The sequence below is a fragment of the Micromys minutus genome, assembly GCF_963924665.1.
Source record: "Micromys minutus genome assembly, chromosome: X".
In the NCBI taxonomy this organism is placed as follows: Eukaryota; Metazoa; Chordata; class Mammalia; order Rodentia; family Muridae; genus Micromys; species Micromys minutus.
This window is the reverse complement of record NC_137970.1, coordinates 41,105,674-41,133,659: the sequence shown is the minus strand read 5'-3', so window position 1 is coordinate 41,133,659 and position 27,986 is coordinate 41,105,674. Positions and strand designations below refer to the sequence as shown.

General features: G+C 40.7%; 1 protein-coding gene across 1 annotated transcript; it reads left to right on the top strand.

Moving 5' to 3' along the window:
• Positions 1-39: 39 nt before the first annotated feature.
• LOC308414336 (uncharacterized protein CXorf58 homolog) lies at positions 40-26,875 on the top strand (the record flags this gene model as incomplete). The annotated part of the gene is made up of 8 exons (XM_080909572.1): positions 40-155; positions 2,895-2,991; positions 5,080-5,174; positions 5,540-5,651; positions 17,283-17,414; positions 21,100-21,329; positions 24,210-24,366; positions 26,708-26,875. 8 exons carry the CDS (start codon positions 40-42, stop codon positions 26,873-26,875), a joined length of 1,107 nt encoding a protein of 368 aa, XP_080765698.1.
• Positions 26,876-27,986: the final 1,111 nt, after the last annotated feature.

The following is a 27,986-nucleotide window of genomic DNA, read 5'->3' as shown; positions in this document are numbered from 1 at the left end:
TAATGGTATGTGTGTTCAGATTACTCCTTTGTAGGGAAAATGAAAAAGTCCTCAAATACAACAGGTTCTGGTGCTCCAGAATCAGATAGTCAGCTCTCAGAAAAAATCCACAGGACACATTCGCCACGTGCTGCAAAGATAAAGGCAAGAAAAGAGTAAGAAGCCATCTCGTATTTCCACAATTAGACAAATTACCAATTTACCCACCTTCTTTGTTTATTGGTTTTGTTTTTTGTGTTAAAATTGAGGTTTTTATCTTTTTTCTTATTTATGTATTTACATCCCAAACGCTATGCCCTCCTCCCAGTCCCCCATCCCAGAGCCCCTTCTCCCATCCCCCCTCCCCTTCTCCTCTGAGAGAGTGGGCTCCTCCCAGGTTTCCCAATCAAGTGTCCACAGGGTTAGGCGCATCCTCTCCCACTGAGGCCAGTCAAGGCAGTCCTGTTGGGGAACAGATTTTACAGTCAGGCTACAGCTTTAGGGACAGACCCTGCTCCAGTTTTGGCGGGACCCACCGGGAGACTGAGCTGCACATCTAATATATATGTGCCAGGGACCTCGGTCTGGCCTGTGTCTGCTCTTTGGTGGGTGGCTTAGCTTCTGAGAGCCTCCAAGGGTCCAGGTTAGCTGACTCTGTTGGTCTTCCTGTGAAGTTCCCATCCCCTCAGGGCCTTTAATTCTTCCTCCAACTCTTCCATAAAGTCCCCAGACTCTGTACAATGTTTAGCTGTGGATCTGACTCAGTCAACTGCTGGGTAGAGCCTCTCAGAGGACAGTTATGTTAAGCTCCTGTCGATCCATGAGCATTGGAGCTCTTTCCCAAATTTTGGTATTTTTTTTTTAAATTTACCCTCTAGTTGAATATTATGAATTTAGAATTTTGTAATTTATAAAGCATGTTAACACGTCTACAGGATAATACTACAACCTTCTGAAGCAGTTTTATTAGTATACATTATAAGTGAGAAAGAAGGACTGGAGAAATGGCTTGGTGATTAGGACCTACTTCCTAAGGACCTGAGTTCTGTTTTCAGCACACATGTTAGGTAGCTCACAAACCCCTGTAAGTCAAACTCCACAGGATCCAACACTTCTAGCCTCTGTTGGAACCTGCACTCATATGCACACACCCATATGCAGGCACACACATACACATCATTTCAAAATTTTTAAATCTTTTTAAATGTGTAGAAAAAAGCAACTGAAAAGTAGTTAAGCAACTTACAGAAAGGTAAACCAGATAATAAATTATATCAGCTAAAATTCAAAAGGTTTATTCCTGGAGTTTGGGTTATTTTGAGGGTATTGTTGTTGTTTGTTTTGTGGTTTTTGTTTTGTTTTTGAGACAGAGTGTCTCATTTTGTGTCCCTGGCTGGCCTGGAACTGACAGAGATTTGCCTGCCTCTGTTCTTAGGTGTTGGCACTAAAGGCATGCACCACAGTGCCCTTTTCTGCTTTTTTAATGTGTGTATGTATGTATGTATGCATGTGACAACTTTGGATGTCATCTTCAGGAATACCATTCAACTTCTTTGTGACAAACAAGCTCTCATTGGCCTAGAGTTTGCCAGTTAGGCTGGCCAGCAAGCTCCGGGCATCCTCCTGTCTGAACCTCCATAGCGCCAGGACTGCAAGTACATGCTACCATGCCAGTCATTTTTACGTGGGATCTAGGAGTCAAACTCAGGTCTTTTCCTGAGCCATTTCCCAGCCCCCTCACCTTATTTTTTTGGGAGAGGAATTTTCATTGGGCTGAAATTCACTAAAAAGGTAGGCTGACTTGCCAAGGAGCCTCAGGGATGCCCATGCTACCACTTCCCAAGTGCTGGGATTACAAGTAGTTTTGAACACATCTTTTTATATGGGTTCAGGCTGTTGAACTCGGGTTCTCATTCTTTACCCACAAATCTATTTCACCAGCCCCATAATTTTTATATATTTTTTTATATATGTGAGTACACTATAGTTGTCTTCAGACACACCAGAAGAGGGTGTCAGATCTCATTACAGATGTTTGTGAAGCACCATATGGTTGCTGGGAATTGAACTCAGGACGTTAGGAAAAGCAATCAGTGCTCTTAACTGCTGAGCCATCTCTCCAACCCCATGAAATGTTTTTAGAAGGTAACATTTCCTTCTCATACCTTCTATTTATCCATATTCTCCCATTCTCCCTCCCTTTCCCTTCTGTCCTCCATTACCTCTCTTTCTTATTCTCCTCTCCCACCCCAACCCCCAGCAGTAGGATATTCTTAGTAGATGTGTTGCCTAGTATGTACAAAATCTTTGGTTGAATTTCTTTCACCACATAAAACCAGGCATGGTATAATCCCAGCACTAAGAAGTTAGAGGCAGAAAGATCAGAAATTTAAGACCATTCTCAGCTACATATTCAGCTTCTTAAAGCCAGTAGAGGTTACATGAGACACTGTCTCAGAGGCAGGAGGCAAGAGAGGGAGGGAGGGAGGGACAAGGAGTGAGGAAGAGAGAGGTCGTATGTAATAATAAAAATGTGAGTGTGTATCTTCCACAGACCAGGAACACACACCTTCAGCCAAAGTCATTGTGTAGTCAAGCTGGTCTCGAACTCTTGATCCCCCTGCTAAGTGCTGGAATTATATAAGAATGTGCCACCAAGCCGGGCTTAAATTAAGTATGGGTCTTGATAAACATTTAGGTGTTCTTTTTTTTTTCATCTCAAGGGAAATATTAATTATTCCATATCCTCATTCTGATTAGATACCACAAAGGACTAGTTTCAATTACTCCACCCAAATGCTCATTAGGTCAGTCTTAGAAATGGGGAAATATAAGAGGATGCAAAAATTGAGAGTTGTCTAGGATTTTAGGAAAAACTACTTCATAAATAACTAACCTCTTTTTCCTTTTAAAAGTAATAGGGAGATCTCAGCAACAAAAATACAGAAAGCCTGGTTCGTTTATGTGGACAAAACCTTGTTTAAACTCCTAAAACATACAGTTTGTGCAGCGGTATGTATCTGTTTCCTCTGACAGAGATTATTCCTTAACTAGTTAAAAGACCTGTTAATTAAAGATAAAACAAATAGCCCTCTTTATCTCTGATTTAGATAAAATAATATTATGTAAAGTTCTAAAATTGCTTATTTTGCTAATCTCAAATGAATATTTCTGTTCTTTTTTATTTTTATATTTATTTTATTTGTATGGATGTTTTGCCTTCATGTGTATCTCCGCACCATGGCATACAGTGCCTGTGGAGACCAGACGAGGGCATTGGATCCCCTGGGACTGGAGAGAGAGGCAGTTGTAATGCAGGTACTAGGAATCCCATGGGGTCCCCTGAAAGAGCAGTCAGTAAAATGAACTGCTGAACCATCTCTCCAGCCCTCTGGGTTTATTTTTAATGTGGATGAGTACTAATTATTTTTCTGAAATTTATGCACTGTTATAGTCCCATTTTTTAATTTGTATCCTTATCTGAGTATAGGAGATAGCAATCTTCTACCAAAAGGAAAAAAAAAAACCTCTAGATTAAGAACTAGAGGTTTAGCTCAGTGGTAGAATGTGTATTCAACATGTGTAAGGCCCTGGGTTTGATCCCTAACACTACCCCCCAAAAATCCCTGAATTTAAAAATGTACTTTGCTTTTACCCAGCAGTTTCACTTTTTAAAGGATTTATTTATTTGTTATTTATATTTGTGTGAGCCTGAGTGAGTTTATGTGCACCATGTGTGTGCAAGAGCCTGCAGAGAGCAGAAGAGAACATCATATCCCCTGGAACTGAAGTTATAAGCAATTATGAGCCACCATGAAGATGCTGGAAAGCAAACTAAGGTCCTCTACCAAAGTCAGATGTTCTTAACCACTGAGCATCTCTCCAGCCCAGAATTTCCTTCTAAGAATGCATTCTATAATACAATTTCATAACAACCTTGATTCATAAACAAAGTAAATGTCTCCTTCTTTATGTGTAAAGCTTGCAATATTAACAATATTTTTGCAATAGAAAGACAACTAAGATAGCTTTTAGTGAAAGGGGTGAGTGAGTCAGGACAGGATAAGGAATATAGTCCTATTGGAATACAAACAATAAACAGATGCCTGTCCTCTTTTCCCACCAAAAAAAAAAAAAAAAAAAAACCAAAACACCCTCCTGGAAACTATTCTGCTATCAGAATAGCCACATTAGAGGAATTTTAGCAGTCCTGAAAAAGTCTGAGCAATGTGTATATTTTTTCACTATCTTACTCACACATACCTACTTGTGTTATCATATAAAACTCATTTTTAATTATCATGTTACTGCTTTCCTCATATTGTTAAGTTCTTAGTAAATACATAAAGTTAGTTAATTTTTACATATTAATTTCAATGCTTCAAATTAATACTTCACATTAAAATAATTTATCTTATTAAAATTTCACCATTGTATATTTTATAAAATTATCACAAGCATAAAATTGAATAGGGTCATTTAAGAAAAAGAATGGAAATTTTAGAATCAAACAGACCTAAGTTTGAGATCTAGCTCTTCCTCATTTATAAAATGAGAGTGATACTCTTCTAAAATTGTGTTGTTATAATGAAATGAGTATATATATACATATGTGTATATATATATATGAATGATATACTACCATACTACATGGTAAATAAAATGTGCTTAAAAGCTAGCCACTTAACACCATTATTATCCCCATATTCATTCAACATTAAACATTTGTTACGTTTCTTGTGTGTTTCAGGTACTGTATTAAATGCTAGGGATATAATAAAGAATAAAGATGTCTCTACCTTCATGGTGCTTATAATCTAGTTAGAAACACAGATAAGTTTATATACAAAGGCAATAGACTGTGGGAAAGTATTGTCATGGGGAAAAAACAATGCCTGTGATCTCAAAAGGGATGGATATTAGAATTTGGAGAGCCACAATTTGAAATAACTGACTCAATATTGCATAGATGGCAAATGGAGGAGTCAGGAATAGAGTGCTCCTCTGCATAACCCTGAGACCACTGTAGTTCACTATACTTCCATCCCTGTAATCTGTAAGTGAACTCTGAGCAGTTTACAGTGCCATCATTTATTTCAGGAATATTGTGTGGCACATGAACTACTGAAGAAAGTAAGCCCCATAGAGGCTGCACTTTTGAAAGATCCTAGCATGAAGTGTAAAGTCAGATTCAGGTAATGTGACTATGCTAATTTATTTCACAGAAAAAATAATAGAAATGAATTTTTTAAATCCTGATTATTTCTCAGGACAAAATTAAAAAGTAAGTGTTTTACTTAAGCTTGTTATGTAAAAAGGCTAAGACTTTTGTTTTATAAAAAGGCTAAGTTGCCATAAAGTTTCACCCCCATTTTGTTCATAAGTTTGAGAATAGTTATGGCATTCACCTTTAGATCCATTTCTTTGCTAGATCTTCATATGCTCTTTATATGCCTTGTATTTGAAAAATACATGTACTTAATGCAGCTGTATTAAGTACATGAAGAAGCAATGGGATACCACAGTTGATACCACAGAACTTTTTTTCTTTTCATTTCAGATTCAGTGGTGAAACGTTTCCACCTTGCATCGTGTTTAAAATTTTTTTGAAAAGTGACAGCTATGGTTACAAGTATTTCAGCGGGAAAAATGTACTAAAGCCGTCAAGTAAGGTGATGCTTCATGACGTATGTTTTCTATTATTATTGCTTTTTAACATCTATGCAATATCTAAATTGCATTCCAAGTATCTAGGCTACATATTTTGCCATTAGTCAGCCCACCAAACAGGTAACTTTTTCCTAAGCACCATAATTCAAAGTGTCTCCACTAAAATAAAGTTGAAGTTTATTGCTTATATGAGGCTCCACAAAATATATATATATCAATTTTCTTTGCGTTAAAATTTTACATTCTGCAGAATCTTGAGTGCAATTTTATTTGTTTCAATGGAATTTTGTTTTTCCTTTGATTCTGTAGTATACCTAGAAAGTATGTGTCGGATATTGGTACTGAAAATACACTGTTAAGTTGAGTGCAATGGCACAACTCTGTAATCCCCATACTGTGGCAGGAAGTTTCATTGCTCTAGGCCAGCCTAAGCTATATAGCAGAGCCCTTTCTGAAAGAAAAAAAAAAGGCTGGGGAGGAGGACGAGAACTTTCAAAATAATTCTTGACAGTTCAAGAATCATTGCCATAATTGTGTCTAGCACATGAATTACCTGGGGAGCTTGTCAAACTGCTGTCTCTACCTTCAACAGATCTACAGAAGAGGTTTTAATCCTTTGGTCCTTGCTCTGAGTGTAATAGAGTGGGTATGGTCATGTTAGCCATTAATAGAGATGTTATTCTAGACTACTAGTGTAACTTTGTGGTAGAACATTTGCTTAGTATATGCTATGCCATACATTCAATTCCAAGCAATGCAAAAGAAAAATAAAACCTCTGATAAGTTTGTTACACAAAAGCATGACCTATCTAAAATCGTAAGTGTGTTCTGGAGAAAAGACTGCACAGGCTGCCAACTTCTGATTTGATCCAGCAAGTGCAGCATTTAGTCTCTGAAGATTATTAGAAAAGTAACTAAGGCTACTTTGCCTTTTGTTTTCAAGCAATATCAGAGAAAAATAAACTCCACTACACAAATATAACAAATAGGCTACAGGTTCTCATCATGCACTATGGTATAATGTTTCAAAAACATTAATATTTATTATAAAAATTGGAATCAGATGGAGAAATATATATTGTTTTATTGAAACAGGGTTTCTCTGTGTAGCCTTGGCTATCCCATAACTTGCTCTTTAGATCAGGCTGGCCTCCAACTCAGAGATCTGCCTACTTCTGGCTCCCGAGTGCTGGGATTAAAGGGGTGTGCCACCATGCCCAGCTTGAGAAGTGTATTTTCATCTTCCTCTTGAGGGATAAATTAATATCATTATCATATTCATTTTCAGAATAAGCTGAGGTTGGTTTTATAAAATACCATCTATTGGTTCTATTCTAAAATGATATAATCAGACTTTTCCAGGACTGATAATCTCCTAAGGTAGTTCTACCATCCCTAATGCGCTTAGGCTTTAAAAAAAAACGAGAAGTTCAGAAGAAGAAGTCACTAGAAAGCACTATTTATACATTATAACTCATCAGAACACTGTAAAATAACTTCATTAATTTTTGTTTATTTATGAAGTAACTGTTAGAGGGGGAGAAAATAGTCCAGTGATATAAAAAAGAAAATGTGACTTCCCTTTTCTCCAGCATCCTGAAAGCTTCATAACTTGTCTAGCGGTGTCTCCATCATCTGAGAACCTGCTAACAAACAGGAGAAAGACAACTGGATCTTGGGAAATCCCAACTCAACACATAGATCCTTTTTTGGACACTTCATCTGACAAGAACATGGAAAATCAAAATTCACAGAACAGGAAAGAACCAGCTGATCAGAGACACCCCCTACCAGAAGAGAATCCCAGGATGAAATGCAGAGACTGTGGGGCCTTTGGACACACTGTAAGGAGCAGAAAGTGTCCTATCAAGTGTTGGGATGGGGCCAAGGCACCACTACCCTTGGGAGTAAAGAAGGAAAAGGAGAACCAGGACCCACAGAAGAAGCCACAGAATCCCCAGAGTCTTGAGCCAGAGAATGAGACAGAGAGAGAGAGAGAAGAAAGAGAAAGACTAGAGAAGAGAAAGAAGGCTCTCCTGCTCAGATTTCCCAAGAAACCCCTGGAGAGGAAGCCACCGAGTTGGAAGGATCTGACACATTCTGGTGACTATCTGAGGCGCCCAAGCAGACCAACATTCATCCATATAAACAGGAAATTATCTCTGATCCATACTCAGGTTAGTGTGCCAGGAGATGAGAAATCTGATGACCAACCTGTGTGCCAAACAGCATCTTCCACAGAAGACGCCAATATTATCGTACCTCTTGAAGAAGAAACATGTCAGACCTTGGATGACCCTAGCGTGCCAAAAACAGCATGGGGGCACAGTGATGAGGATGCAGCTGTCAGTGAGAATCCAACAGACCAAAGCCCAGAGTATTGCTTCCATCAAGTTCCACAGGCTGCCTTACAAGTACAGGAAATGGGCCACATGTTTAACACTCAGTCACTGGCCCAACACTCAGATGAAGATCAAGATTCCCACCTGTATTCTGCGGTGCATACAGCTAGCCAGGATGCTAAACGCGGCTTCAAGGTAACCACTGAGAGAAATTTCCAGGCCCACACTCAGATTATCCCCAGTTCTACAAAGAAATTTCGTCTAAGCTCCTACAAAACACCCAAGAAGAGCACTGAAGGGCCTATGTTGTGGGCTTCCCGTCTTGTGCCATGTTCTAGTACCAGTGAAGTTGAACCAAAAAGATTACCTCAAGGGGCCAAGGTTGAACAACAGCCTCCACACAACAAAGCTCTCCTGAATTTCACCCAGTCTTGCATGGAGTCCCATCGTCCACTGACCAGCCACGTTCCAGTGCAACCCGTCCGAATGGTCTTCACTAGATTGAGAAATGACTGCTGGAGCTCCAAGATCTTGGAAGCTTCCTCATTCCATATTACTGAGAAAAAACTACGTCCTGATAAGATTTCACTCTCCCTGAAGCACTCTGGGGGACTGTCTCACTGGGTCTGTCGTAAGTAACATTCCAACCGTCTCCTCTGAAGAGAGCCAAAGAGAAGAAGCCCACTTGAAAACAGAGACTGCCTCAGGGGAGACTTGTGGAAGACTGCTGGATAAGAGGGGAAGAGAGCAGAGGAGAGCTGACTGAGCCAGTTGAACCGGGTCCTCGGGACAGAGAGGCCTGGGAACAGGCAAGATACTATCTACAGCACAGCAGACAGATGCTGGCTATTCAGATCACCTAAACTGTGCTTTAACTGGAGCTTACTGGAGTGAAACCTTAAGGAGTTTTATATGAAGTTTGAGAATTTGAGTTAACATGTATGTGTGCTTACTTATCCACACGTAAGTAGGAAACAAGAATTATTCTGTTTGACATTCGAGTACCTGCATTAGGGGAAAGTCTGAATGATCTCTACGGCCTACATCTTCACAGAAGGGCGCTTTAATGGGTAAAAGCCATCGTGAGGAAAGTTCTTTTGCACATGCAGATGTTCTTTAATGACTTGTAAATACATTTTAAAAATATGTTTCAGTATTGATGAAGTCCTAGAAACTATGCCAAAGAGAAAAGAAAATGTACCTTTATGCCTTTCCCTAATGTGGCACAGCTGCCACTCTCAGGGAGTAGTCAGGCCCAGCAGTTCCTTCTGTTGCCTTCATTTTCCCCATGAAATGAGATTTTATAATTCCGTTTGTTCTTATTAAGATGTTATCACACTATTCGGCCTTTTTCAGTGGACACTATAATGTTCTTTAAGTGAACAGAACATACTCAACTTGAAGAGAACAGTTTGGACCGTCCTCATCCCTTTCATTCCCTTTTAAAACAAATTTGACTAGTATGTGAATTCGTAGTTGAAAGAAAACTTGCAATGGTGGTGGGATTTTTTTTCTTATGCTGCGTTTACATTTTTGATCTTTGAATAAAAGTTTCTTCAACAAACTGGTGCAGCTTTTCTGTTTACTTATTTCTGTTTTGTTTTGGTCTGTTTGTTTGTTTGTCTGTTTGTCTGTGCAACCCTGACTGTCCTGGATCTCACGAAGTAGACCAGGCTGGCCTTGAACTTCCAGAGATGCCTGCCTCTCCCACCAGAGCTCTGGGACTAAAGGCATCCAGCACTATACCTAATTCTTCTTGAACTTCTGATTGCCTTGCCTCCACCTCCAAAGTGCTAGGATTATAGGTGTGCAGACACATGTGGTTTATGGGGATCAAACTCAGGGCTTCATATACACTAGATAAGCACTATACCAACTGAGCTGCGTCCCTAGCCCTAAGTCTGTTTCTATTATTTTATTATACATATTGGTGTTTTTACCTGCATGTATGTCTGTACCCCACAAGTATATCTGGTGGAGTCAGTCAGAGGAGGGTGTCAGAGCCCCCCTGGAACTGGAATTAGAAATGGAAGCAAGTCGTTGTGTGAGTTGGTGAGAGCAGTCAGTGCTCTTAACTGCTGAGCCATCTTCCCAGTCCCTCGTTTGTTTCTTTATAGAAGTAGGTCACTTTTAGTTCGTTCAGATGTTTAGTCTAAGTTTACTTATCTTTGAAAATATTCTTATGTGTATGGAATGGATTTTTTTTTCCTACATCCCTGAGCACCAGGTGCATGCCTGCCTGGTGCCTGAGAAGGCCAGAAGAGGGCATGGATCCCCTGGAACTAGAATTGCAGACACTTATCGTGAGCTACCAGGTGGGTGATGGGAACTGAACTCAGGTCCCTGGAGGAGCAGCTAGTGTTCATAACCGCCGAGCCCTCTCTCCAGCCCTTCTGATTCCATGTATAAAGAAGGGAGAATTTAATGCATATTTGCTCCATCGTTCCCCACCATCTTTTTATTTCTTGTTGCAATTCCTTATTATTTTTCAGGTGTATTTCTTTTTTATTCACAAAAAAAAAAATGCAAGTGAAAAGGGAGGGAATAAGCAGAAAATTAGACAATTTATATTACCCAATTTCAAAACATATAAAGCTGCAGGAATTAAGGCAGTATAATGGTGGCATAAAGACAGATGTAGAATCGACCAGGAAAAATTAGAAACAAAATTGCCGAGACAGGTCAAATGGATCTAGAACAGTGGTTCTCAGCCTTTCTAATGCTGTGACCCTTTAATGAAGTTCCTCATGTTGTAGTGACCCCCACCCATAATTTCATTGCTACTTTATAAGTGTAATTTTGCTACTGTTATGAACTGTAATGTTCTGGTGGCCGTGGGTGACACCTGTGAAATGGTCATTCAAGCCCTAAAGGGATCATGCCCTACAAGTTGAGAACATAGAATAAGGATGTGTATGTATGTGTGTCTGTGTGTGTTCTCATCTTATTTACCACTTTGACAATCTATTTTCTCAGCATTGATACTTTACAAGAGAATTGCCGTTATTGTGTCCTACCTGGCCACCTCGGGCACCTGCAAGCATGTGCCCACGTGCACACACAAAGAATAAAAATGAAGTTTTTTTTTTTAAGAAATTCAGAAGCCATGGTCCTACTTCAGACCTTCTGGCCCAGTGACTATATTTTAGCAATCCCTCGGGGGATCCTTGACACCGTATCATTTATAAGGACTTTCCTATAAAGCCTCCTCTGTGGCCTGAAGCACCAGTGGATAACTGACATGGTTTTCATGTCTGACAGTTAATATGGGAAAATCCAGTTATTACACTTACAGGCTACAAAAAGATCCTGTGGATCCAACTGACAAGCCTGAACTGTTTACATTCAGCAACTGTTATTTTATATTGAAAAAATCCTAACATTTTAAACTTCATTCATATAAGAAAAACAGAACAATAGCCACCCATGTTGATTAATTATTCTGTCTTTCTGTCTCCCCCATCTCCCCACTCTTGTTCTTTTCCGTCTCTGTCTCAAGCCTCATATATATTTGGCTAGCCTTGAATTCATTATGCAGCTGGTCTTGGGTTTCCAGTGTACACCACTATATCTGATTTGTATGGTAAGTTCTGCCGATCAAACCCAGGGCTTTGTGCACACTAGGCAAGCACTCTGTTACCTTGCAATATTATCAGTCCTACTTGATCACTTTGGGATAGGGGAGTACAAAAGCTGGAGGTTAAATTCCTCATTCATTCCCATCTTAATTTTTGAAACAGGATCTCTCTAAACCTGGGGTTCACCAGTTTAACTAATCTGGTTATCCAGTGAGATTCAGGTATCTGTCCATCTCTGTCTCACAGTACCAGGGTTTCAGATGCATGCTACAATGCCAAGTTCTATGTGAGTACTAACAATCAGAACTTGGGTTCTCATGCTTATGCAGAAAGCACCTTACCAATTGAGCCATCTTGCCAGTCCCTCTGGCTCTACTTGGTCAGTTTCTATCAAATATAATATCAAATGTGCAATCATTTCACATAATTCCCATAAAACTTCTGAATATAAAAGCAGAAAGGAGGCTGTGGTTGATATACAGGAAGGCAGGCACAAGATAAGACAAGGCCTGTGATTAGATAGTGAAAAAGTAAGGCGGAACAGAGTTTGAGAAAGGGGAGAGAAGCCATGAGAGGAAAAAGCAAGATGGAGGAGGATGAGGAGGTTCAATCTCTGTGTGGCTTTATACAGCCACAGGGAACTATGAATATCTTATAAGGGATGGATTATTATAGGACCATTTGTCGTGTCTAGGTGGGCAGATTGTATCATATCAATTGGATCTGAGTTTACTATCTGAACACTTTGTGGAGTGAGAATTTACTGAGATAAATTTGATTGTTAAATTGCAAGTTTCTAGGGCTTTGGTTTTTGTCAGGCTGGTGGGAGTTGTGCTGGTGACCACAGGGAGCGGTGGCAGGGAGTATCAGCAGAGTCCGGGTAGAGCTGTGGGGAATCAGCCAATGCTGGGACCTCTAGAGTCAAGACTGGTTTTACCTGGTTGCTGGGAATGGGAGCAGGGTCCACAACGGAGAGCCACGAGATAGATGGAGCTAGTCATAGAGGCAGACAGATCACCACGGGGATCAGAGAGTAGCCGGCAGCAGAGAGCCAGGATGTCGGTCACGGCTGGGGACAGAAGAGCTATGGTACTGCAGAATGGTGCCATAGAACCATGGGGCTGCTGGGAATGTGACCTGGGTCCCCAGCGGACAGACCACCATGGGCAAAAACTAGCCAAGAGGGCAGCTGCTACTGCTAGGACCAGAAAATTGCCGGAGGCAAACTGGGATGGAAATTAGGATCTTAAAGAGTCAGCCAAGTCTGGCTAACTGAGATGAATATACCCTGAATGCCATGTGGCTCTGTGATGCCGGCTATAGCGAAGGTATATGCTTTTGTTTTTTAATTAGATACTCTCTGTATTTACATTTGAAATGTTATCTTCTTCCCCCACCCTGCTCACAGTCCCCCTCCACATCCACTTTTCTTCACGAAGGTGCACTAGCTCCTAATCACCCTCTGTACCCCCATTGCCTTGGCATTCCCATACATTAGAAAAACGTGCCCTCCCTGGACCAAAGGCCTCTTCTCACATTGATACCAGACACTGCTGTCTTCTGCTACATATGCATCTGGGGCCATAGGCCTCTCAGTGTGTGCTCAGTGGTTGGTGTTTTAGTCCATGAGAGTTATGGAGGATTCGGTTGGTTGATAACGTTGTTCTTCCCATGAGGTTGCAACCCTTTCAGCTCCTTCAGTCCTTTCTTTAGCCCCCTGATTGGGGTCCCCATGTTCAGTCTAATGGTTAGCTGCAGGCATGCTCAGCTGTATCTGTATGACCCTGACATAGTCCCTGATTTCTTGAATTTCCTCGGTTACTGTTGTTATGTCTCCCTTTTATTTCTGATTTTGTTAATTTGGATACTCTCTCTGTGCCCTCTAATTAGTCTGGTTAAGGGTTTATCAATCTTGTTGATTTTCTCAAAAAGAAAAAAAAGGGGGGCTGGTTTTGTTGATTCTTTGTATAGTTCTTTTTGTATCTACTTGGTTGATTTCTGCTCTGAGTTTATTTCCTGCCATCTACTCCTCTTGAGTATCTGTTTCTTTTTGTTCTGGAGCTTTCTGCTGTGCTGTCACGTTGTTAGTGTATGCTCTCTCCAGATTCTTTTGTGGGTACTGAGCTATGAGTTTTCCTCTTAGTACTGCTTTCATTGTATCCCATAAGTTTGGGTATGTTGTCCCTTCATTTTCATTAAATTCTAAAAAATCCTTAATTTCTTTCTTTATTTCTTCCTTGACCATGTTATCATCGAGTAAAGCATTGTTCAGCTTCCATGTGTATGTGGGCTTTTTTGTTGATTTTGTTGTTATTAAAGACCAGCCTTAGACCATGGTGATCTGATAAGATGAATGAGAGTATGTCAATCTTCTTATATCTGTTGAGGCCTGTGTTGTGACCGACTATTGGTCAGTTTTGGAGAAGGTACCGTGAGGTGCTGAGAAGAAGGTGTATTGTTTTAGGATGATATGTTCTGTAGATGCCTGTTAAATCCCGTTGGTTCATCGCCTCTGCTAGTTTCATGTGCCAGGTTGTCTTGGTTTCCATTACTTAGGTTCTTGTGCTCTCCTCTTGCCATCTTGTTATCTGTGATTCTAGGTGATCTTGTCTCTGACTGGAGCCTGTCTCTCCTGTGGGTCTGAGGGCCTGTGGGCTCAGGAGGGAGATTGCTCCTGGGTGTTTTGCTCTTTGTGGGCAGGCAGTGAGTTCTGATGGCAGTGACTCAGTTCTGTCTCTGTGGGCTCAGGTGTTCGAGCTCTTGTGAGGATGTTCTTGGAGTTCAGCCGTCTGAGTGCAGGTCTTGAGTCCTGATGGCAGTCACACACCCCTCTCTCTGGTCCAGAGAAGACCTGATCCCAGAGTGCACCACACTATCTGGGCTCTGAACGATCCCGGAGTTCCCTCCCTGGATAGTTGGAGAGGATGAATGGCTGACTCACTGTGTGCTCAGGTTCGAAAGCACTTGTGAGGCTGTTTTGGGAGCTCAGCCGTCTGCATGTAGGTCCTCCAGTATATGGTTCGTTATTATTATTATTATCATTGTTGTTGTTGTTGTTGTTGTTAATTACCGCAACAGGAGACTAATGGGGAAATGGAACAGGGATCATTGGGAATAGAAGGAAAACACACATGTCTAAAAATGCCAAAATGCCTAATAATGAAAAATTAAATCATACATTCAAAAAATAAAGAAACAAGTAACTAGCTTAAAACCTTACAACTAGAGAGTAAAGAAACTGAGGTCAGGGATGGCACTCACTGTGAATGGTCTTTCACATGACCCTCCTCCTTCACTCTGATGAGAAATACTATTCCCACTTTGTCTGTGAAAAAGCTAGAATTCAGGTCCATAAATGAGATTTGAATGCTTATCTGTTTCTGTCATACTGCATAAATTTCAAGGCTTAAGCAAAGCAGCAGTTATTGAGTTTTTTATTTATTCTGCATCTGCATATAATGAATTATTCCAAACCAAATGCAAGCAAATTCCTACTTCCATAAGTAGGAATTTCCAGCAAGAATAAACAACTGACTATGTGGTGCAGATGTCTGACAATACCTTGTTTTTCCCAAACACCTTTGTGTCTGGATGAAAATGTTTCCGAAAAGTTTGCATATTTGAACACCTGGTCCATGATTCGCAGTTGTTATTGGAGATGTGGTCTCTTAGCTTCCTGCTCTGGCCACCTGCTGCCGTCTCTCCCCTCCTGTTATGGACTCACGTACAGGAGCTGTAAGCCAGTATAAACTCTTCCATAAGTTGGTTTTGGTCATGATTTCATAGCAATAGAAAAGTTACTAATACATCCTCTCAAAAGCAAGCACAGAGTTCGTCCTATGCTTCTAGGCATGGTTTTCTTTGGCCACAGGCCTAGAGTAGCATCAATATAACTGGGATATAATATGAACAAGAAAATCAGGTCTAGGAGAGATCCGTGGTAGTGAATGAGTGGGGCATTGGAAGGAGGAAACTGATGATAAATACCTTTTCTAGGTAATCTGAGCTAAGGTAAAATATAATTATCTCTGCAGAAATACCTAAAGCAGAACTACATGGTTTAATACCTGTTCAGTGTGTAATGATGTGTCCAGAAGCACAGATCCATATCATAAACAGCTGTTAGACAGTTCCGCACAGCTGTTATCAGGATAGATGCCTGTGGGAGGAGTCAGCATGATGAGAGCCAAGACAAAGAATTTAAGCCTCTGTTTTCTCTAATTTTTCTCTTGCTGGTCTCTAAGACACGTTTTTTTAAAGTTGTGAACGGTTGACAGTTTAGAAAGAAGGGAGACTCCTTTATTTGCTTTTCTTTGGCTACTGAAAATTAAGTCTAAAGGAAAGGAAAGTGTAAGCAACTTGACACATCCACATTTGGGAGCCATGAGCTAATGAACAGAAGAAGCGTGTTGGTTCCAGAAACCTTTTATTCTAATTTCTAGGGCACTCTCTTTAATCACCAGGTAAGTTGTCTTTTCCCTGACAGCACAAATGAGTTTTTATGGTTTTCTTTTGTTTTTAAAAGGAAAAAATAACCAAAATCTTGGAGCTGAAGAGATAGCCATCTCAATAGCAATTGAGAGCACTGACTGCTCTTCCAGTGGACCCCGGTTCAATTCCCAGCACCCTATGGGGGCTCACAACTGTCTATAACTCCAGCTCCAGGGTACCCAACGCCATCATACAGACATACATGGAGCCAAAACACCAATGCACATAAAATATAAATAGATAGATAGATAGATAGATAGATAGATAGATAGATAGATAGATAAGATAGATAAATAAATAATCAATCTAGGCTTGATAGAAAGCTTGGTGGTTAAGAGCACATAATGTTCCTGTGGAGGGCTCTAGTCTGTTCCCAGCGCCACATCAGACAGCTTATAATTTACTGTAACACCAACTCCAGGAGATCTGACACCCTTTTTTTGCCTTCTTGGGCACATACATAAATTCACATACATGTACACATAATCAAATATAAAAAAATATTTTTTGAGATTTAAAAACCATTGTTGTGTTGTACTGATTGATGTATTTCCTGCATGCATGTCTATGTGCCACATATGTACAGTGCCAAAAGAAGCCAGAAGAGGACGTCAGGTTCCCCTGGAACTGAGTAACATATGGCTTGAAGAGAGCATGGGAGTGCTCTTTTTATTTTCAAAAAAATAAAAAAATCTATGATCCCTTGAAGACTGTAGACTCAACTAAACCTGTAGTTATATTTTGAAACTGTGCATCAGTGGCTATGGGAACAAGTATCAAATGGTTTAAAAATCCCTATGTAAGCCAGACATGGGGGTTCATGCCTATAATCCCAGCACTTGGAAGGTAGAAGCAAGAAAGCAAGAAGTTTAAACTCATACTTAATCTCACAGCAAGTTCAAGGCCAGCATGGATTACATGAGACTCTGTCTCAAAATAAATCTATATAGCTGGGCATGGTGACTCATGCCCCAACATTTAGAGCTGAGGTAAGAGGCTTATTACTAAGTTTCTGGCCAAGCTGGGGCACACAGTGAGACCTTAACTCCTTCCCCTACATTCCCCCAAACAGCTATATGACTTCCTTTTTGTAATGTACCCTTTCTATTAATAGAAAGATAGTAAAATACAGAAACAATTTTTGCTACATTTGTCAGAAAACATACAAAATATGTGCCAGCAATTTAAAATGTATTATTTTTAAAATCTACTTTCTTTATAGGCAGTGGCTGATGCTTATAAGATAATGGGGGAGAGGAAGTTTTATCAACAAATTATGCAAGATGAGTATTTTTTCCGGAAGTTCAAAGTAGCCGATCGTACGGATGTTGTCACAGTGCAAGATTACATGCAAGTAAGGAGTTTATATGTAGACGTTGAAAATTCAAACAAAAAAATGTTTTCCGGACCTCCAGTGAGAAAGAATCATACTTTTTAAAATTATGATAAAATATACACAAAATAAAATTTAACATTTGGGGACCTAGAGAGATGGCTCAAAGATAAAGAGTGTTTGCTGTGCTTCCAGAGGACCAGAGTTCAGTTCCCATCACCTAAATCAAGCAGTTGACAACCAGCTGTAGCACTAGCCTCAGAGAATTCAATGCCCTATTCTGGCCTGTGAAGGTACAGCACACACACACACACACACACACACACACACACACTCACGCATACCCACAGCTACTCATTCACTCACATACACAGGGAAGGTGAGGAGGGAGAGAGAATAACAGTTAAAATAAAGAAAGAAAAACTTACCAAAATGGCCTAACAGGTAAAAGTGCTTGATACCAAGCATGAAACCCTGAGTTTGATTCCCAGAACTTACATGGTAGAAGGGGAGAAAAACAATTCCACAATGATGTCTTCTCACTTCTACCTTGATATGTGTGCTCTTCTCATGTATGCACACATGCACACAAAAAGAGCAAAATGTCTTTTTTAAGCTAATGAGTAAAAACCTACCTCTGGTTACAGGAGAAAGAATTAGAAAGCAACGAGAGCTCTGTTCAAAGGGTTTGGATACTCCAGGGAAAATGGTGGTTGTTCAGTTTAAGGCTGTGTGTCTACAGTTGCAAGGACAGTGGGCCTGGGTGACAGACTGGGACAGAAGCTGAAGGAATGTGTGTGGCATGATTCCTGAGTTTCTGGTTAGGATAGTTGGGTAGAGCAATGCTGAACTGGGGCATTTATGCTCCATATCATCATCATCATCATCATCATCATCATCATCATCATCATCATCATCATAACATGCTTCTGAAATACTCCAGCTTTTCTCCTAACAATCCACAGAGGCAATCAATAAAGAAATGAAAGTTGTCAATAATCTGATTCCTAATGTAATAATAATATATATGACTGCAGCCTATTCATTTGGGTACGTCATTGAACTTATGACATAGTGTCTTATCATCATCATTATTATTTCTTTTTCCTGTAACCAGAAGTAGTTTTTTTAGCACCAGAGCTTGAACCCAGGGTCCCTTGCATGATAGACAAGCACTTTACCCCTAGGCTATGTCCTTGGCCCCATACAAAGCAAAGAATAATCAGTGGAGATGCCAGCAACACACCCATCTGCACACACACCCTGCCTTCAACACACCCATCTGCACACACACTCTGCCTTCAACATACCCTCTATCTACACACATAAACACTCTGCCTTCAATACACCCACCTGCACAAACATACACACACACACACACACACACACACACACACACACACATACACACACCCTGCCTTCAACACACCCATCTACACAAACACATGCCCACATACTCATACACACACACGTTGCCTTCAACACACCCATCTATCTAGACACATAAACACCCTGCCTTCAACACACCCATCTATCTACACACATAAACACCCTGCCTTCAATACACCCATCTGCACACACACACACACATACACACACACACTGCCTTCAACACACCCATCTACACAAACACATGCCTACATATTCATACACACACAGACACACACACACAGACACACACACACGTAGGATCTTGTTTGTTGCTTTGTTTGTTGAAACAGTCTTACTGTGTTGCCTTAGCTGGGCTATATACTTGATATATATAAACAGGCTGACCTCAAACTCACAGAAATACACCTGCCTTTGCTACCCAAGTGCACTCATGAACACTAGCACCTCAAAACTTAAGAAAAAAAAATCAGTAGAGAAAAATGGTTGGCATGTAAAAAACAGCTGGTTATGCTGGTGCCTGATAAAATCTCAGAATTCAGTGAACAGTGAGTGTAGCAGAGTCACTCGCGTAGTTTGATGGTACAGTGCCTCGAGTTCAATCCCTAGTGTAGTTAAAACAAAGAAAAAAGCAAAATCGAAAATGATATAAAACCTCTTGGGTGGTTCCAACCTATAACCTTAGATGTTTAGGAAGCTGAGAAGGATCAACGTTCAAAAGATACAAGTTCAAAGCTTGCTGAGGGACAGAATAACTGTAAGGCCAACCTGGGAAACTTAGCAAGACTATCAAATTAAAAAAAAAAAAAAAAAAAAAAAAAAAAAACCTTTAAAGGTTCGAGGGCAGAGCACTAGCCTAACATGCACAAGACCTGGGTTCCACCCTCAGTCCACCCACTACCAGAAGAGCATTGCAAGAATATTTGCCTTCTTCTTCTCCGGTAAGTAACAATAGAGACCGTGTGTGCCACACTGTCAAACCCCTAAGTTTGAATCTGTTGCTGACATTGTAGTCTTCACATTTGACGTGATGCGGAATATGTTCACTTTCTCATGATGTGAAGGCTTTTCTGCCAGTGTCCCTTCATTCTTGTCACAGCAACTTACATTAGGAAGTTCCCTTTCCCCGAGTCTTTCTAGCTACACAGCTCCAGTCTCTTGAACAGTGTCAGCTTCTCATGACCCCGTGTTTCCTCTACAACTCACTTCACATTGGATTCTTATTTTGCTTCCAATGGTTCCACGCTTGGTACTTTTGATGGCCAAGGTTGCCTTTTAAAGAAAGATCTCTTTTTATTTTAATCATGTGTATGAGGTAAGATTGTATACACATATGGGCAGGTGTCCAGGGAAGCCAGAAGATGGCATTGGATCCCATGGGCCTGGAGTTCTGAGTTGCTGTAAGCCAACTGCCAAGAGTGTGACAAAACCTAACTCAGGTCCTCTGCAAGAGCAGCATGTACTCTTAAGTGCTGAGCCACCTCTCCAGCCCCTGATTCCCTCTTTTAGGTATCATTTTTTTTTTTAGATGTCACATAGGTTTATCATTGTGGGACAAAGAGGCCGCACAACTATCTGCTGTCTATATGTGAACTCATTAAGGGGTTCACAGTGACCAAGCACTGACCTATTTTTACAGACGGGACATGACTTGTCACTAAATATGACTGCACACTTGTCACAAATGTAGTAGGCTACGAACTGAAGATGGAGCTGCAGGGTCTGTGCTTTGTTCAAAGGCTTGCAGTTCCATTGTGAGAACTGGGGTTGTCGGCCTCTTGTTGAGAGACTGGTACTACTCCACAAAACGATGGCAACGGACATTCTGCATGACAAAATGGCATAGGTGTGCATGTTTGTATGTGTGCATGTGAATGCACATGGAAGTGGGTGCATAGGAAAGTTTGAGAGTATGTAGGACACCCTAAAGTCCTCATGCCTAGCATGTAGATCTCTCCAACACACACTTATAATGTTAAATTGAATATATAAACTGAGTGTTTATATTGCTTACTTGATATCGTTTTAAACTGGAAAAATGGTAAAGTAAGATTGCCACAAATATTACAAATAAAAATAATGAAGTTCTCCACTTAGCACTCATCATTTCTAAAATAGTGTGTGCCGGTGTTGGTGCACAGATAAACATCTGGTGAGTGCGGTGCTGTGTGAGCTGAAATTGCCCTTTAGTAGGGGAGTTAAGATGAACATAGATGACAGAAACATCTAGTTGGAATGAAAATCATGGGCGAGAGATGTTGATAGACTTTGGAGGTGAGCACCAACCACTGATCATTGTGTATCTTTTTTTATTTAGTACTGCAGTCTTATAGATGAGACCCCTGCAGCTTCTGGTGGCAAGAATAACCACTGGCGAAGATTAAGTCTCAGAAGCATTCCCAAGACAATGATGATGTACGACATAGTTGATTATGCGGAGTCTGGAGTAATCTCAGACCGTTTACAAAAAGAAATGAAGTATTTGTTACAGAAACCACAAACAGAAGAGATGCGTCAGCACCAGCTAGAGATTGTTTCTAAAATTAGGTAAAAGACCATTTTTCTTGAAGTTACAACCCTAAAAACATTGCTGAAAATGTTCCCATTTGGATACCTGGTCCACTAAGGATGATCATAAGGCATATGGAAAATTTTAAACTGGGGAAGATTATCCCAAACATATGCAACTTTGTAAGTAGAATACTAACAAAAAGATCCTGAGGTGATAATTTGTACCATCAGACTGGCACCCCAGGGTGGCAAGAGGCTGCCCTGGCACACATAAAAACAGTAGAGTAGTAAAGGGGACCTGCTGGAGACTCTTTAATTTGAGCAGGTGGTGGACACAGAGATGGAAGAGAAGCCTCAGGCCAGCGCGGCTGCCTTTCAAGAGGCAGTGTAACCTGGCAACAAGTAAGAGCCATCGTGACTCAGGAAGTGGCAGGCACAGCAGAGTGAGGCAGAGCTGAGTGTGCCTCTCTGAGGTCAGGGGTCTGCGTGTGACTGTTAATATTTTTGTTTTCATAAATACAGTCTTACAGGCTTCTCCCACTGCCCATTCAGTGGAGCTGAAGGCCTTTCCCTTCTCATGGAAAGCCCTAATCCTCCTCTCACTCTCCTGGCTCCCGTTGCCTAGAATTGATTGCATAGAAATCATTCCTTCTTTACCAACTCCAAGCAAACCAATTTTAGTTTGTAAAGCCATGTTGCAGCAAAATATATGTATTAGGATCTGAAATGACAGGGACAGAATGTGATTGTTCCAATTAGATTCCTTTTCATTTCCGTTACTAAGACTCACCCAGCCCATCTATCTAGAAATGAATCTGGCTTTCTTAAGAAAAAGAAAGGGGAGATAAGGCTGAAGAGGATCTGTTGGTAATATAGTTTTACACACATACTTGCAACGAGAGATATTCCTTTAGACCACAAAAAACACACTGGTGAACATACTGACGATTCTCAGGAGTGGAGATAAAAGATGCTGACTCAGCAGCATAATTTAACTTCTTTATTTTATAGTCAATGATATTCATTTTCCAAACAGACAACCTGATCCAAGACACAGCCTGTCATCATAAAATAATTTTTTCTCTCTCATACATATGACCATTGAATACACAACTTAACCCTATTACCACCAAGGTCAAATAAATGATGTCATTTTCCTTACTTCCAAATATAACCTTGAGCCTTCTGCTCTTTGGATTCATGCTACTGATTATCCAAGAATGAGCCATTCAGGAGCCAAACAGCTAACCAATTTTTAAATCAACTGAAGAAGTAAAATATTTTCCTAAAAGCATGTTCAGTTAAAGCCCTTGTCTGGGATCTCCCAGAAGCAAATGCTAACACCAGGAATTGAGTTGGAGTGGTTTATTCAGGAGGTGATTCCAGGTGATTGCAGGAGAGGGGTAGGGCTGTAAAACATAAGGGTAGGCAGCCCAGCCTGAGTATTAGCAAGCCAGTTACCACTGGAGCTACCTGGAGCTTCGTCCTTCCTGAGAATCTTAGAGCCAGTATATAACATGCAACTCAAGAATTAGCCCACTGGTTACACTAATACCCAGCCACCACTGGTTCAGTGCTGGTGATCAGGGTTAGTATTCTCGGGTGCTTTTAACCTTCTCTGCACATGGAGTCTTGTTCTAAAAGAGGGTTCTAAGGATGAATGAATGATACAGATGCTGGCAGTTGGATATTGGGCTGATCTGTCCTGTGATAGTAAAGCTGAGAGGACTGAATGCGTGACATGAGCTAAGTCAGATCCTAACACCGATTTAATAAAATAGCTTTCACCAGGCTGGAGACATGGCTCAGTGGACAAAGAGATGATTCCACAAGATGATTTCACATGATTCTGAGAACTAGAGCTCAGGTCCCCAGAGCCCAGGTCAAATGCCAAGCAGGTGAGCCAGGCAGTGGTGGCACATGCCTTGAATCCCAGGACTTGGGACTCAGAGACAGGAGGATCTCTGTGAGTTCAAGGTCAGCCTGGTCTACAAGACATCCAGGGTTATGTTGAGAGACCTTTTCTCAAGCAAAACAAGACAAGACTAAAGGGTTTTTTTTTAAAAAAAATATTGTAAGAAGTTTGCTTTCTCAACTGTTATAAAATGTAAATTCCAGTGTTACTTATGGTTTTCAAACATAATGTTGGACATCAAACCCAGACACTATTGCTAATGCCAAAGAAGCGCCTGCTGACAGGAGCCTGGTCTGACTGTCCCCTGAGAGTCTCTGCCAGAGCCTGACCAATATAGGTGCAGATGCTCGAAGCTGAGCACGGGACCCCAATGGAGGAGTTAGAGAAAGGACTGAAGGAGCTGAAGGGATTTGCAACCCCATAGGAAGAACAACAATGTCAACTAACCAGATCCCCCAGAGATCCCAGGGACTAAACCACCAAACAAAGAGTACACATGGAGGGAGCCATGGCTCCAGCCGCATATGTAGCAGAGGATGGTCTTACTGGGCATCAATGGGAGGAGAGGCCCTTGGTCCTGTGGAGACTCAATGCTCCAACGTAGGGAAATGCTATAGTGCTGAGCGGGAGTGGGGGAGCTCCCTCATAGAGCAGGGGAGAGGGGGAGGAGAGAGGGGGGTTATGGACGGAACGCCTGGAAGGGAGATAACATTTGAAATGCAAATAAATAAAATATCATGCTGGAGGCTTGCCTCTGTGAGATTGAGACCAGCTTAAGCAACATAGTGAGACCCTGTCTCATTTTTTTCAAGTGGCCACTCCACAGTGTTGTCCAGGAAGGCTGGAACGTGTCAGTAAGAACTGGCATTCAGCGCTGCTCCACACACTGAGAGGTCTGTCAGTATGCTAGACAACACATTACAGTTTACAATTTGCCTCACATCTAATCATATTTTTGTGGGTTTTTTTTTTTTTCTGTCTCCAATACAAATGTCTTCTAGGTATCCATCCATTACAACTGTCCATCCCTTTTACCAACCCTGGGGACAGCAAAGAAAAATAAAACATCTGGGTCGTCGATCCAAGCAAGCACAAAAGAAAGTTGAAAAGATGAAAAAGGCCTATATGGAAACTAAAGAAGGAAAGGCTTCCCCCCAGGTAACTGCAAGTTTAACAAGCAGTGAATTCTCCTTCATTATTATGGACAGTTTTCAATCTGCCTGTAAGTTATTTTATTTGCAACAAAGTCAACCTGAGTTGCATAGCAAAACATTATGTGGAAAAAAGGAAAAAGAAGGCAGTGAAAGTGGCCTGAAGAGATGACTCCGTGCTCAAAAGCACTGACTTTCTCTTCCAAAGGACTCTGATTCAAGTCCTGCACCCACACTGTGGTTCACAGCTTTGACTCCAGTCCCAGGGGATCTGACATCCTATTCTGGCCCCCAAGGTCACCCCATGCATGTGGTGCACAGACAGACATACAGACCAAACAGCCATAAACATAAAATTAGAATGAAGCTTGAAACTTTTTCAAAGAACAGAATTCTTACACAATATTGCTAAATATTCTATTAAGCATCTGCTGTTAAGCATCTATTAAGCATTCGGCCTTCACATCAGTACAAGCTGGTGGGAGGGGGGAGGGAAGGAGGGAGGGAGGGAGGGAGAGACAGACAGAGAGACAGAGAGAACATGTTCAATTCATCACACCCCTGGTAGGGCTTTTCTCAGAATGACAGCCATCTGGTGTATGTGCTCAAAACCAAAGCAGAACCTCACAGGCACTGCACCACTCAGCTATATTCCTACTTAAGCCACTTTTGAGACATGGGGTCTTTTCTGTATTACCCAAGATGGCCTCTCCTTCTGGGCTCAAGTGATAGTAGTGCTTCAGCCTCCTGAGCAGCAGAGCTATGAAGTTGTAGTTAGCCATGGAAAGTTGTGCTATGTGAAATCTTCCTCTATCGTGCCACATTTTAGGGATATGTTTTGATACATGTTTTGGTTTTGTTTTGTTTTGTTTAAATTGGGCAGTGTTTTATTTTCTTTTACAATTTAATAAATATTTTTCAATGACTGCACACGGGGTAAGGCTGCTTGGTGGTTCAGAAAGATCACAGTGGTGGTGTTTTCCTGACAGCGTGTAGTCTTCGCTAGTGGAATGACTTGTATGACGTCACTGTCAAACCAGCGAGACTGCATTTACGCGCCCATTGTTTTCAGGATTGTTGGTAACTTGGACATACGTTTCTCAAATCACATTGCTTCCTTGTGTCATGAGGCCCAACTCGCATTCACTTCAATAACTGTACCTTTGGTGATCACACCCAGGTTGTGTATAATGGGGATGATGGATTATTTTTCACACAGAGTGTAAGCAGGTAAAAAGTGTGTGACATGGGCTTTTTTGAAACGCAGACCCATTGCCCTAATGAACCTTTCATATTTAGGTGGTTATCTTGTAAAACCATCACCAACAAAGCAAACTCTAATAGCCATTCTCTTCCATGCCTTTTTTTCCCTTTTTCCTGTTTAAATAACTTTAGATACTTCTGTTTCTCCTTGGGCATGAACTTTGTGTAGAGGAACCTCCCATTTTCCCGCCTTTTCTTTTTCGTTTCTGCTTAATCATGTTTTGCTCTGGACTGCCCCTCTCTGTCCAGCAGATAGACAGGGACTGCTCCCTGTGGGGTCTTCTCCTCATCCTTCTGCTCGGTGTTTCTCTTTCCATGCATCTTAATGTCTTTTTCATTTGTATTTTCTCGGCATGGTGTTGTTATGGTAGAGCTTAGCTTTCAGAGCCAATCCTTTTTTTTTTTTTTTTTTTTTTTTTCCTTCTTTGAACGTTCATGGGCCTCCCGACCTTCTTTCTTTCTCTTTTTCTCATGGTAGTCCAAAGGATATCAATATCGTTTGCAGTGAAATTCAATATATTTATTCTGTGTCATGATGACAGTACGGAACAGCAGATCACAACCTCCTGAGTTCCAAAAAACTCTTAATTTCTGAATGTCACTGACCCACGAACCTGTTTTGCTCAGGTCAGGGCTGGAAAGGGTAGTCTTGATACATGTTTTGATACACTACTTTATAATTTTAAAATATTCTGCTTGGCTGATATGATTCTTGGCAAATACAAGCTGACAAACCTAATGACATGAGTTTGATCCCAGACTCCACAAAGTAGAGAGAACCAACTCCCAAAACATTTGTCTCTGACCATCAAAATAGTGCCATGGCACTTACATTGCGCGTGTGCGCACTCTCACACACACGCACACACACACTCACTCACACACACACACACACACACACAGAGGGAGAGAGACAGAGAGACAGAGACACAGAGACACAGAGAGAATAGATAAAAATATTAAAAATATTCTTAATTCTGCTATAAATTTTTAGAGGGTGAAGCTAAGTAAAAACAGAAAATAAAAATGCAAAGTAGTAAGAGCCAAATCTGAGACATTGAACGTTCATTTGCAATTCCACCTAGGAACCACCAGCAAGCAGATCACACATTAAGAAGAAGGTCATCTTCTACACTCCATCTTTTGAAATTTTGAAAGTTGATGAACTGATAGACTCCGACCTGGAAAGTGAAGAAAGAGAATTATTCACCTGGTATCAAGACCTCTATGTTAAACATTCTTCATTGTTTTGAAATACTAACTGACAGAAAGCAAAAGCTGTTTGACAATATTGTTGTCTGTCTGTAAATAAAGAGCAATCAACTACAAAGAAGTCTTTGGTATACTTTCTTAATCAGTCGCTTGACATATTTATAAGCTCTTTTGCATTACTGTAGGTGGAAATGATTTTTAACCTGAGTTCATTACTTCTGTTAGATGCCCTGGAACTAACAATCTACAGTGTTGTTCAAGAAATGAGAAGAAAATTAATCCCAAAGCATTTGATTCAATGTTGATTTTTTTCATTAAAAAAATCGAGCAGACATACCTAACATGCATATTTGAATTCATAGGGTGGAGGGCAGTTCTTTAGTCAGCCTCCATTATCTTTGTTTAGCTGCATGTTGGTTTTATGTAATGGCTTTGGAACGAGCTGTTCTGAATTACAATAAAATGAGAATAGAGACGCTGTGACAATAGGCAGGACATTATTAACCGAAACATTATTAAGCACCTAGGTCAGAACACAGCACCTGCTTTGGACATTTTTTTTCAAATATAAAGACTGTTTTTGAGTAATATTTCTTCATTTCATTTTGAATTGACAAATTCACCTTCCTAGTAAGAGCAAATTTTTATTTCTTTTGTGTTGCAAGGCACTGAATCATATCAAACATTACCAAAGACTATGAGGGCTAAACAAAATGTAGTTATTTACTGAACGTTTAAAATGGAATATTTTATTTCACTTAGGATTTCAAATACACAGGTCGATTGTTAAGCTTCTCAAGCATGACAAGAATTGTTAGGGTCCAAAAATCCAAAATAACCAAATCAGTCACAAGAGTCCAGCAGAGCAAGATCATTATTTGAATTAGGCAACAAAAACTGATCAGTCAGGAGCAACAGCACAGACTCTGGAGCTGACTGCATCTTCAAACATTTGTCTTCGTAAGTATTTAAGCAGATAACAAAAATTTATTGTATTCAGGCTACTACTGATCGACCAGGGCTGCAGAATAAATGAGAGAACTGAACTGTGCCCCGAGCCAGAATGGTACAGTTATAGATATGGAATTATAAATTTAAAACATTTTCTGGTTTAAAAAATAAATCTGGTCGTCAATGCAGCTCTGCAGGTCT